This window comes from Aegilops tauschii, chromosome 7, assembly GCF_002575655.3.
Source record: "Aegilops tauschii subsp. strangulata cultivar AL8/78 chromosome 7, Aet v6.0, whole genome shotgun sequence".
NCBI classification, from domain to species: Eukaryota; Viridiplantae; Streptophyta; class Magnoliopsida; order Poales; family Poaceae; genus Aegilops; species Aegilops tauschii.
Window position 1 is genome coordinate 524,623,573 of NC_053041.3, and position 13,805 is coordinate 524,637,377.

The 13,805-nt window shown below is 50.9% G+C and overlaps 1 protein-coding gene across 1 annotated transcript in view; it reads right to left on the reverse strand.

Moving 5' to 3' along the window:
- Nucleotides 1-12,886, reverse strand: part of LOC141027335 (uncharacterized) — a 31,395-nt gene extending 18,509 nt beyond the window's left edge. Inside the window, exon 1 of the mRNA XM_073504336.1 lies at nucleotides 12,623-12,886. Coding sequence (XP_073360437.1) covers nucleotides 12,623-12,886 — 264 coding nt within the window. The remainder of the gene's footprint in view (nucleotides 1-12,622) is intronic.
- Nucleotides 12,887-13,805: the final 919 nt, after the last annotated feature.

Here is a 13,805-nt window from a genome sequence, read left to right on the forward strand (position 1 = left end):
CGTCGACGGAAGTCGTCGGATAAGCCGGGGGAGTCTGGTAAGCCGTCAACTGAGGCACCTGCTCCGCCTCTTGCCGCGCTTTGTCCTGGTCTGCTGCGTGAAAGGCTCCATTATGAGCCGGGCCATGGCCAGGGGACGGGTCATGGCGTCGGACGTTACTTGAGCCGGTCGCTGAGACCATGTGTCTGCTGTAACTCGGGCTCCGGCCTGGGCGAGGGGTCGAGTGGATCCTGTCCCGGCTGTAGGAGTACGCCTCTTGCTGCGCCAGTGCTGTCTGAAGGAGTTCCCTGACCCGGCGGGTTTCAATAGTCGTCGGAGAGTTGCCATCAACTGGGAGAGCCGCCAGCCGTACTGCCGTGGCGACCATGTTCTCCAGTGGGTTATTATAATGACCCGGGGGTATTGGCACGTACTGAGGCGGGGCAGGGGGCACCTGGGGAGGCCCCATCACTTGTGGCTGAATAGGGGTCCCAGACCCGGGCACTATGACCCCTGGCGGGTTACTAGACCCTGCACCTGGCGTGTTGAAGAGGTTGCGTGGATCGTAAACCGGAGGGAGTCAAGATTGGGTCTTTTGATGCCTCCTTCTCATGACCTCATTGGACGCGTTCTGATCCATCGTGAGCCGGAAGGACTGCGCCTGGATCAACTGAGTTTGGGCATCGAGAGCCGCCCTCTCCGCAGCCATCCTGATCCCTTCTGCTGCCAGATCCTCCTTAGCTTTCACTAGATCCAACTTTAACTGTGCCACCTCCGCATCATGCTGAGCTTGATCCGCCGGGTCAACCGTGGCGGTTAACAGGGCCGTCATCTTGTCCGTGAGATCCATTAGTACCTGAGCCGGTGAGGGCACCGGGTTTCCCGCTCCAGCAGCAGGGTTCTGAACAGGCTGTGCACCGGCCATAAAGACTCCAACCTGACTTGGCGGCTCAAACGGGTCCGGAATACTGTCACCATCGGAACAACCCATGACCCTGCCATCTTGAAGTTGATACAACGAGTTTGACTCATCGGTTGACGACTCGCCGTCAGAGCCGGCGGCCGCCTCATCACCAGATCCAGATCGATCAGAGGGCCCTTCATGAATACATCCCACAAAAGCATGCCTTAAGGCAGGCCGGGCCCGGGCAGGTCGTGCACGCTGAGCCGTCTCGATGAAATCGGCGCAGAGATCCGGCTCAGGGCCCGGCTCACCAATCTTGCCAATGAAAACATGAATTCCGCCGAAGGGGACCCGGTACCCGTACTCAATTGAGCCGGCGTTGGGGCCCCAGTTTGCATCGTCAATGTAGAGCTTGCCGCGACGACTCTTGGTCATCCGGCCCACAGCATATCCCTTGAGCCCTTCGAAGCTTCCCTTCAAGAACTCAAATCCACCGTGCGCTGGCCCCACGATGGGCGCCAACTGTCGTGGAATTGTCACGGCAGATGTCCTCGAACTAGGACTTAGTCGTGGAGCCATCGCAACTAGGAAGCTTGAAGGGGTTAAGTGGGACAAGAAACACGAGGGTTTATACTGGTTCGGCCCCTTACGGTGAAGGTAAAAGCCTACGTCCAGTTTGAGGTGGTATTGATTAGGGTTTCGATGACCAGGGAGCTAAACTGCTATGCATGGCTCTCGATGAGATCTTGCTTGTCCCTAAACCGCTGCCAGGTTGTCCCTTTATATAGGGAGGCTGACGCCCAGCAGCTCTCAGAGTCCCGGCCGGCTCATAAGAGTGTCCGGCTCGGACTCTCAACTATTCTTGCCTTACACTACAAGTTCTACCATGATAATGATTGTAACTACGGGCCTTAAGCCGTATCCGGGTCTTAAGCCCATCTTTGGCCCACCGTCTTCAAGCTTGGCGTCGAGCTTCTGGTAATGATCATATGAGTAACCCGGCCCCTCCTGGCGGGTGACTCTAAGGTCTATATCCTCAACAACGAGCGGCATAGATGATCACATCCTCAGAAGAGTGTGTCAATTGAATTTCCCTGGCAGCACAATCAAGTTGAGCTTTGTGCTTAGATAGCCAGTCCATCCCGAGAATTAGATCAATATCCGAGTCACCAAGAACAATTGGAGAAGACAGAAATTTATAGTTGCCCATCTTGATGGAAACATCCGGAACCATGGAGCTTGCGTTCATGAATTTACCCGGAGAGACAACTGATAACGGTCTAGGCAAATCTTGAAAAACCAACTCATGCTTGGATGCAAAAGGTCTAGAGATGAAAGAAAGCGATGCACCAGTATCAAATAAGACTTTTGCAGGAATATCATTAACTGAGAGATTACCCATTATCACATCAGTAGATTCCTCCGCTTGAGCTGCATTCATCATGTTGACCTTTGCAGACTTGGGATTATGCTTGACCACTGCATTGCTGGAAGATCTCACAGGAGGAGGAGGCGGAAGGCGCCTTTGGTTGAAGCATTTGTTAGCATAGTGACCTTTCTGCTGACACTTGTTGCAAGTCACCTCTGAGAGTGGGCGATGATAAGGAGCATTCGACTTTGGAGCTTGATTCTGAGACTTGTTCTGATAGCCAGGGTTGGGTGAGTGGGAAGATCCATGGCCACCTTTGTTCTTCTGCTGGAAAGGCTGACGAAACGGAGGAGGAGGAGGCAACCAGAACTTCTGTTGCTTAGCAGCCACTAGTGAGGAAGAAGACTGAACTGCGTCCCTGACTCTCTTCTTAGAAGCCTCACACTTGAGCTGAGCAGCCTCTTGCTTCAGTGTCATGTTGTAGAAATCATCATACTTGGTCGGCTCAAAAAGCACGAGAGGTAAATGCAGCTCTTCTCTGAGGCCACCTCTGAATTGATAGATCATGCTCTTTTCATCAGGAACGTCTTTCTTAGCGAAGCGAGCGAGTTTCTGAAACTGGGTATTGTATTGATACACGGACATGCTGCCTTGCTTGAGATTGCGGAACTCCTCACGCTTGCTCTCAACAACACTTTGTGGAATGTGGTGAGCTTTGAAGTCTCGGCGGAAATCATCCCAGGTAATCACACGACCTCCTCTGGAATCTTTGTATTGTTGATACCACTCGGCAGCTTGATCCTTGAGTTGAAAAGAAGCGAACTTGACAAAGTCCTCAGGCCTGACATTGCTACATTCAAAATGCTTGTTGATGTCCACGAGCCAATCATCGGCATCTGTGGACTCGGCACAGTAGCTGAAAGACTTGGGCTGATTTGCGAGGAACTGGTTGAGGGTAGCGAAGTGAGGCTGATTGTTGCCTTGGCCTTGATTTCCTTGATTGCCTTGCCCTTGGGTGCTTCTTGCAAGAGTTGCAAAATCATCTAAGCATTGGCGTTGGTGGCTGCCATGATAACTTGCCATGCCTCCGGAGGCGGAGGTGGTGGCGGAGGGTTCGCCTGACTCCCTTCATTGCGTTCCGGATTCTGACGCATTGGCGGAGCCATCCTGAAGAGGGTGACATCCGTTAGCATCTTGATAGATAGATAGACAAGTTGAAACAACGGATAGAAATTGCAACATATAGTCTTCACAATAAACATTCGAACGAGGATGAACGAATGAATTCCATAGTAAATCATCACACTTCCATTAAGGTGAGAAACCACTTGATAAGAGATTGATGAATAAAATAAAAAGGTACGACTGGAACAAATAAGTGGTAAGGATTACCCAATCACAAACCAAATATCTGCGGGAAGAAATGCTAAGAGCTACTTGAATCCCACCTATAAACTCCCGAAACTTTCTGGTTAGGCAATCTGGTGTTGGGGATACAGGGGACACAAAATATATCACCCAAACTAGCAATCCCTAGATCCAGCTGTATCCATCCGTCAACACATACCCAAGAAACCTTCGGAAATCGTGTACCTCAACCTTCGAAAAGCATCCGTTATACGAGTTATGGCAATACTCCCGAACTCCCGCCCCAGTACTAGGTGGCGTCGAGGTGATCTCACCAACAACTGCATAAAAGAGATTTTCGATGTCGGCGAAACTCAGGTATTCCAGAACTGCAACGATAAAATTGTGACAACAACACCTCGGAGCTCAACTCCCCGGGACACTGCCACAACCCCTAAATGTCAGGAGGCACCAAGAACAATGTTCTCGTCACAAAACCATCGGAACGATTCTAAGATACCCGTGTGATCCTAAAAAAAATTAGTGAAATTTGAGGAGAGAAGAGTCAAAACTTCTACGTCAGGAGGCCTCACCAGAGCGACGAAGGGACTAAGGAGTATAAAGAATCCTACTCTCTGATATATATAATCCTAAGACTCAAAACATTTTTGTTCTAGACTCAACAACGCCAGCGATTCGATCAAGCAGGGGGCTCCTAAGTCGGGGATGGCTCTGATTACCAACTTGTAATGCCCACGATGCGGCTATATCTCCCACGTGCCGAGGCACGACTTAGAGGCATAACCGCATTGTGGTATTGTCGCAAGAAGGGTTATCTTCCAACAATCCCATGTAATGAACAAGAAAGGGATAACGAGAGTTGGCTTACAATCGCCACTTCACACAATACATAAATAATTCATACATCATCCAAATTGCATACATAGACCGACTACGATCAAAATCCAAATGAAAATAAGATAACCCCAAATGCTAGATCCCCGATCGTCCCAACTGAGCTCCACTACTGATCATCCGGAAAAGAAACATAGTAACGACCACGTTCCTCGTCGAACTCCCACTTGAGCTCGGTTGCGTCATCTGCACTGGTATCGTCGGCACCTGCAACTATTTTGGTAGAATCCGTGAGTCACGAGGACTCAGCAATCTCACACCCGCGAGATCAAGACTATTTAAGCTTATAGGAAAGGATGGTGTAATGAGGTGGAGCTGCAGCAGGCACTAAGCATATATGGTGGCTAACATACGCAAATGAGAGCGAGAAGAGAGGCAACGCAACGGTCGCGAAGCTAGAAATGATCAAGAAGTGATCCTGAAACTACTTACGTTCATGCATAACTCAAACCGTGTTCACTTCCCGTACTCCGCCGAGAAGAGACCATCACGGCTACACACACGGTTGATGTATTTTAATTAAGTCAAGTGACAAGTTCTTTACAACCGGACATTAACAAATTCCCATCTGCCTCATAACCGCGGGCACGGCTTTCGAAAGATAATACCCTGCAGGGGTGTCCCAACTTAGCCCATTATAAGCTCTCACGGTCAACGAAGGATAAACCTTCTCCCGAGAAGACCCGATCAGTCTCGGAATCCCGGTTTACAAGACATTTCGACAATGGTAAAACAAGACCAGCAAAGCCGCCCGAATGTGCCGACAAATCCCGATAGGAGCTGCACATATCTCGTTCTCAGGGCACACCGGATGAGCCAGACGTCGGGTTGGCATAGACCATGGTTGCCCAGGTGGCGCCGGACATCGCTCGGTTTGGGCCAGCACTCGAAGGAGCACTGGTCCGGGGGTTTAAATAAAGATGACCCTCGGGCTCGCGAAAACCCAAGGAAAAAAGGCTTAGGTGGCAAATGATAAAACCAAGGTTGGGCCTTGCTGGAGGAGTTTTATTCAAGGCGAACTGTCAAGGGGGTCCCATAAATCACCCAACCGCGTAAGGAACGCAAACTCAAGGAACATAATACCGATATGGCGGAAACTAGGGCGGCAAGAGTGGAACAAAACACCAGGCATAAGGCTGAGCCTTCCACCCTTTACCAAATATATAGATGCATTAATTAAATAAGAGATATTATGATATTCCAAAATATCCATGTTCCAACATGGAACCAACTTCAACTTCACCTGCAACTAGCAACGCTATAAGAAGAGCTGAGCAAAAGCGGTAACTTAGCCAAACAACGGTTTGCTAGGAAAGGATGGTTAGAGGCTTAACATGGCAATATGGGAGGCATGATATAGCAAGTGGTAGGTAACGCAGAATAGCAATAGAACGAACAACTAGCAAAGCAAAGATAGAAGTGATATCAAGGGTATGGTCATCTTGCCTGCAAGGTTCTCAGAGTTGTCGAAAGCTTGATCCTCGTAAGCGTACTCAACAGGTTCCTCGTTCACGAACTCGTCTCCCGGCTCTACCCACAGCAAGAACACAAGCAATGGAACCACAATCAAACACGGGAAATGCACAAGCAACATGATGCAAAACATGCATGATATGCGAGATGTGGTATGCGATGCGTATGCGTGCTCCAGAAGAAATGTCACGACCGGTTTTTCAATAAAATATTTATTGAGAGACCAATCCCTTTTACGGACCAGTAAAGAAGAATTCCTTCTCACTGGTAGACAATATCTTGGTCACAGAAGAAAAATACCAGGAGTACTGAATATAATACAAGGTTGAGCGGGGACTGCTCAACAATTTATTACATGAACGCCGATAAAACATAACGGCGGATAGGGTGGCATAACTACTAACTCACGATGACAACGGTGGTGGAAATATCACGGCGGAGTGGGTGATATAACTCCTGAAGACTACAGCTCTTCGAGCGTCGGAGTGAGGCTCGAGGAGACTTATTACGGGTGGCGGAAGCATATATAATGCAAGTGACCAATATCCGGGATCGCACAGGACTGACTGGGACTCCTCTAGGCGTCGGACGCGCTATCAAACTCTTCATCCAAGAGATCGCCTTCGTCAACATCTGGCCAAATCAACAAGCCAGGTGAGTACTATGAAAGTACTCGCAAGACAGTTCGGACAAAGGATATAACAAATGTAAACAAGAAGCATATGAACAGATTAACCAGTGCGTTCAGACATAGAGATAATAAATACTGGGTGCCAAGCGAGGGTCTGAATGACTCCTCGAGAGGAAACTGCAAGAATAGTAATACTGGTGCCAAACGAGGGTCTGAATGACTCCTCGAGAGGAAACTGCAAGAATAATAATACTGGTGCCAAACGAGGGTCTGAATGACTCCTCGAGAGGAAACTGCAAGAATAATAATGCCGCAGTCGGGCGTCAGGGCGACACCACATAAAGGGCTTATAACAGAAATAAAAGACAAACATGCCACAGTCGGACGTCTGAGCGACATCACATAAAGGGCTTATATTGTAGCTCAATGATTCAGTAGCTCGAGAACATAAATTATTACAAGTACGAGACAAGTATAAGGTTAGTCCATCCGCAGGAATAACAATTAAACGGGGTTTACCACTTGAGCTTGTTCACCGGGGGGGGTAAAATTTCCACGAGGATAGATATGGATATACTGATCACCCTACTTGATCATGGATACGATGACTTGGAAGGAATTGACTCTGCAGAGTTTGTACTTAACCACAGCCAACGGATTTCAGTAGTCACGGGGACTAGTTCCGTCTACGGTGTTTTGGAAGAAACACGTCTAACCAGTACACACCCATTCAACATTCCGAAGCCAGGGATCACCCTCGGCAACGTTCAAGAAAAACCTTGAGACGGGGAGGCTACAACCTCGCGTAGCATGGGATCAAATTTCTATACGCGCGCTCTAAGGGGGTGCCCCCCTCTCGGTCCCAACCGGAAACACCCATGCCCCCTGACCGGATGACTGGCTTTAATCCAGGGCCATGGTACCATCATCCCAGCCCCTCTGTTTGGTGTGTACACGGAAAGAGGTTACCAACTTACTAAACCGTATCCTGGCAAAGAAACATGTGGTAGCACGGAAGGGGAAAGAACGATAACGTGACTCCGTCCATTTTAACGTCGGAATTGTCGGATGACGCAAGGCTGGTATGCTACAACAGTACCACCTTGCTGCCCTTCATGTCACCACATGATTAGGCCATCTCTCACTAGAGATCATCGCAACTTTGGAACATGCGGGTAGTTGCCTCACAAGCAACGAGGTACTCACCGACACTCGTATGCCACGCACAACCTCTCACGCAAACATGCAAAGCATCTATCATATCAAAGGTTCAAACATGCTTGCCTGGTTCGGAGAAGTCGGAGTCTAGCTCGGCGAAGTTCGCGGTCCGTCACCTCTTCCGGAACCTACGGCATAACGAAAACGGGTACTAACGTGAAAACCAACGCGTGCATAAAAACTCCTCCAAAAAAATTCCAAATAAATCCCATAAAAAACTAGACAAAATTTTAAGACTGTCAGAAAAAGAATCACTCAAAAATCACATTTTATTTAAAAGTTGTAAAGGTTTCTGTCCAGGGACCCATCTGTAATGAAACAGAAAAGTTCCAGGGTTTTAACTGAGAAAACAGAAAACGGTTCGATAGAAATGCGCAAGCTCAAAGGGAAAACGTATTCGCCCGAAGGCGCCAACAGAAAACGTTTCGCGAGGGGAGACAGAAGAGAGGCTGACAGGGGGGTCCCACATGTCAGGTTTAAACCTCACCGGCGCCCGAAGGCTGCGGTGGTCGCCGGCGTCGAACCACGGCGAGACAGGGAGATCGGAGTGTACCAAGAGCTTCAGCGTGTCCTTCCGCGTCGGTGGGTGGTGGAATCGACCGTCGGAGAGCACCACGTCGACGGCGACACTTTCTCTGGCGGACGGCGGCTCTGGTGATGGTGGAGAACTCCGGTGGGTGCTGCAAGCTCCGAATTGAAGCGCGGGTTAGAAGAGTGGATGCATAGGGAAGCTACTGGCAAGAGATGGGAGGCAGAGGTGCACGCACGGGAGCGAATCGAGCTGGATCCCGTGGCGGGTCGCGGCGGCCGGAGTCGAGGAAGGAGACTCCCTCGGGGCTCTTCCAGTGGCTAGGCGTGCTCTAGGTGGAGTGTAGAGGTGGTGTGGGTTCGAGTTGAAGCTCGGGGCCTCTATTTATAGGCGGATCGAGGTGGTGGCCGTGAACGGAGAATCTCCGGCGAGCAATTACGGCGATGTAGTGGATTGGCAGGAGGTTTAGGTGGCCAGGCAGCATCAGTGGAAGTTACTGGTGTCGTTCCCCCGCTAATCCTGGGTGGTCTTGGCGTAATGGCGCCGGTCCACGGTGTGGTGGCCGCACGGGCACGACGGTGGCAGAGAGCGCGCTCCGCGCCCAGCGGTTCACGAGGAGAGTGGCAGCGCGTTCTGGGGAGTGGAAGGCCACGCGGCGATCTCCGGTGGCTTGGGCGGCGCTGGGTGGCGCCGTCTGCGCCGCGCCTCTCTCTGGCGGCCGCAAAGCCGCCGCTGGCGTCGGTCACGGGGCGGCGCACCTCTTCCAGCACGTCGCCGACGTCCGCAAGGCTCCAGGCACTCGTGCGGTGCAGAGGACAATGGGGAGGGGACAGGGAACACGCGACACAGCGGCACTGGCGAGATCGACGTCGGGTTCTGAAGTAAACGACAGTGGTTCAGCCACTGTTAACTGAACTTGACTGTATTTGATTTTGACAATGCCCTGCAGGTGTTCGACAGAATGATTAGGCAAGCAGAAAAAAATTTCTGGAGCTGGGACTTGGTGAGGTGACCACTCAATGCACCCAGAGACTGCCTGATTTTACTCAGAATTTTTTGGAGAAGGATTTGAATGAATTTCACCAAATTTGACAAATCTGGTCCAAACTTGCAGCAAGTGTAGTTTGAAAAATTTGAACTGAAGACCAGTGGATCTTCATGGTTCTTGGTTGAGGGTTCAAAGGACTAGGGAGGGAAAAAGGTTTGGGGGCAAAAATCAAAGCAGAAAGAGTAGTTCCTTTGTAAACCTCCAAGGGCTAGAATAGAGGGCAGAAATTGTTTGAATAAGATTTAAATGGAAAATAATTATATGGAGAGGTCCATCTTGCTGGATTTGAAGTAGATCATGATCCAAAAATGAGGGAAGGTTTAGGAGAGTGGATTTGCACTAAAGCCATGGCAAGAGAGAATTGTTGAAAGTGGTAAAGGGTTATTCCAAAAGCCATGGTGAAATTTTCAAAGAGAACTTCAAAAGACATTTTTCTCAAGTGAAAGGCATTTTGGTTTGAGTCCAAAATAAAAAGCAAGAACCTCCAAGACCAAAGGCAAGTCTTGGGTGAATCCAAATAAAACTCTTGTCATAAAAAAATATTTTAAAAAGGAGGGTTCTTTTGAAGAAAAATTTAAATCACCTCCCTCAAGTCAAATAAAATTTTTGAAAAATCCAAATAAAATTTTGGGTGTCACAAGAAAAAGGATGAACAAGGCAGTAACTTGGCAAACCAAGTATGCCACTGGAAAGATGAGATGATTTCGGTCGAAATCGGTATAAAGATCACCGGAAACGGAGGCACGGTTTGCAAATGGCAAGCAAAACAAGAATGGCACGATTCTGCGATTAACAGCATGATAGCACTTAGAATACATCAAGTAACTATGCTACAGCACTCCAACATAGCAACGAAGCATATGACAGTGATCTACAGGAGATGCTTGACAAAAGATGAACACTGAGTTACGGCTAGATCACACAATAACAGGTTCAAACAAGCATGGCAAAAGTGCAAAATATATCAGGATCACAGACTTAGTGAAATTACTGGACATGGCTGAAACAGCATCAGGTAGCAATGTTCACAGCAAGCAAAACACATACTACAGGAACTTAACATAGCAACACAAGGCATAGAATGAATTACTAAATGCAAAGAACAAAAGTCCCTTACTGACCATGAGCCAAAAAGGATCAGAAGATATGATGGCACTCATGTAAACATAGCAAGTTTCGTTAACAGGTTTCAGACTTAGCAGAAAACAGAGCATGGCATTAACAGAAATTATGAGGGCATCTTGGTGAGCTTGATTCACTCACCACAAAGCAATGTATGACAAAAAAGCATACCTACAGCAAGATGGCATGTTTCTGAAGCAAACCATGGCAAGATCAAATACATAGCATATATGGATCAACCACAACAACCTCGGCAAAATTGAATATCATGTTAAAAATCTGCCAGGAATATTTTCTAGCAAAAGTAGAGTAAGATTAAGACATGCTAGGTCACTCCATAATTGCAAAAAGGGGCATGGATGGATAGACCACAACTATAGCTACAAAACATCCTTACTGAACATAACCAAAAGGAGCATGGATCTCTCTGTAGACACAAAAATACATAGCAACAAAATAACAACAGTACAGACTGTGAAAATCCAGTCCCTGAAAACAGAAACATCACAAAGCCTAGTTTGCATGCTTGTGCTAGTCACCACATAGATCACCAAAATACATAGCATACACCTCTATAAGGATGGCATGGCATAGATCAAAACACATGTAGAGCTCATGCCCATAAGATGCACACATCAAATGCAACAAAAATAACAAAACACCAAGTTCTGATAAGTAACAGCAGTAAACATCATATAGCACTCTTGCACCAGAGATTTGGGAATCAATATGAACTCAAATGATCATGGCACAATGTAACAAAATGAAGAGCATCTCGAGGCGAACATTTCGACATATTACATGCATGAAACGGAGCTGCGTGGAAGGAGTTATGGCATGATGAAGTGAGCAACAAAATGCAAGAATTTCCGGGACTTGGAGAAAATCGGAGAGAGGGGAAAGTCAATCTCTCGGGCAGATCTGGATCGGCTGGCTCGAGGCTCACCGGAGACGGAGCCGCGGCGACCGGAGGAGCTCGAGGGAGAGGGAGGAGGCGCCGGACGGGGACGGGGAGGCGGCGGCGGCCGGCGACGGGTGCGGGCGCGCCGGCGTCGACACGGACGGAGACGACGGCGGCGGTCGGCGGCGGGGACGGGCGCTGGCGGCGGCGAACGGCGGCGGCGGCGGCGGGGAAGCGGCGACGGGCGGCGGGGCAGCCTCGGGAGCGGGGAGGCGCTGCCGCGCGCGGGGCGCGGGCGACCCGGGCGGCGGCGTGACGGGCCGCGGGGGCCGGTCGCGGGCCTCGCGGGCCGGCGGAGTACGGGCAGCGGGGGCGCCACATGGCGGCTCGCGGACTGGTGCGGGCTGCGGCGGCGGGTTCGTCTGGCGCCGGGCGGACGGGTGCGGCGCGCGGATGGAGCGTGGCTAGGGTTTGGACCCGAATTTCGGAGGGGGAGGTGTTTATATAGGCATAGGGAGCTAGGAGAGTCCAAATGAGGCACGGTTTTCGCCCACACGATCGTGATCGAATGACCGAGAGCATGGAGGTGACTTAGATGGGTTATTGGGCTATTTGGAGGGGGTTTTGCTGCAACACACAAAAGGCCTTTGCGGTTACCCGGTTAACCGTTGGAGCATCAAACGACCTCCAAATGGAACGAAACTTGACAGGTGGTCTACCGGTGGTATACCAAGGCCACTTGGCAAACCTCGGTCCATTCCGAGAACGTTTAACACCCACTCAGGAAAAGAAACAAGAGGGGTGCGCCGGTGCGTGTGGGAGTGTCGGATTGCAAAACGGACAACGGGGAAAATGCTCGGATGCATAAGACGAACACGTATGCAAATGAGATGCACATGATGACATGATATGAGATGCATGACATGAACAAAATGCAAAATGAAAAACAAAACCCGACCACGAAGGGAATATCATAACACATAGCCGAAAATGGCAAGAGTTGGAGTTACAAATATGGGAAGTTACATCCGGGGTGTTACACCTGCTTCCACCCGTAGAGTGAACGGGAGAGCAAGCACACGAAGTCCGGATGCTCGGCGTCGACGAAGCCAGTGGGCTGCTCACAGAACACCTACTCGGCAAGATAACCGTGCAAGAAGGCGTTGGAGACGTCCAACTGATGTACAGGCCAGGCGCGCGAGGCCGCCAACGGGAGCACGGCGCGGATCGTGCCCGGTTTAACAACCGGAGCGAAGGTGTCGGTGAAGTCCACGCCCGCGCGCTGCCGAAATCCATGAACCACCCACCGAGCCTTGTAGCGCTCGAGAGAACCGTCCGCGCGGGTCTTGTGGCGAAACACCCACTTGGCAGTGATGATGTTGGCGCGAGGGGGTCGCGGAACAAGATGCCACGTGCGGTTGCGCCGTAGGGCGTCGAACTCCTCCTGCATCGCTGCAAGCCAGTGGGGATCCCGAAGGGCAGCGCAAGCGAAGGTGGGAATGGGTGATGGCGTCGACGTCGAGGCGGCGCACACATACTGGTCGGAGGAGTAGCGCGTGCTCGGCCGAAGCACACAGGCCTGAGCGCGGGTTGTCACGCCTAGAGGCGGGGTAGCGACGATGGCAGGACCCGCGGCGGCGGCGGCCGCCGCGATGCCAGGCGAGCCGGCGGCGGCGGCGGAGTCGACAGCTGGGGTGGCGACGTGCGACGAGGAAGTCGAGCCCGTCGCTTGGGTGGCGGTGCCCGCCGGGGTAGAGGGCGGGGTGCCCGCCGGCTCAACCTCAGAGGAGGGGGCGGGGACCCGGGGGCCCGGTCAGACTCGACCTCGGGAGAGGGAGTCAAAAAACCAGGCGGCAGCAGTAGGCGCCGTGCTGGGGGGGTCTCCGGGGGGTGCCCCCGCGCATCGCTCCAAGCAAGGGGCGCGGGGGTCGGCGCCGAAGGAACCGAAGCCGGAGAAACCAGAAAATATGGGAACACCGTCTCGACAAAGTACACGTGCCTCGAGGTGTACACACGATGAGTGACAGGATCATAGCATCGGTAACCTTTGGTGTTAAGGGGGTAGCTAAGGAAGACACATGGGACGGAACGTTGTGCAAATTTGTGTGGCGTGGTGGACGCGGTGCTACGATAACAAATACACCCAAAGATGCGAAGACCGTCATAGGACGGGGGTGTATCAAAGAGAAGGTGGTGAGGGGCGTAGTTTCACCGCGGGCGACACGAACGAATATTAACTAAAAGAGTGGCGGTGCCGAGAGCATCGTGCCAAAACCGAGCGGGCACGTTAGAGTGAAAGAGTAACATGCGAACGCAGTCAATAAGAGTGCGGAGGATATGCTCGGCGCAGCCGTTCTGCAGTGATGTGT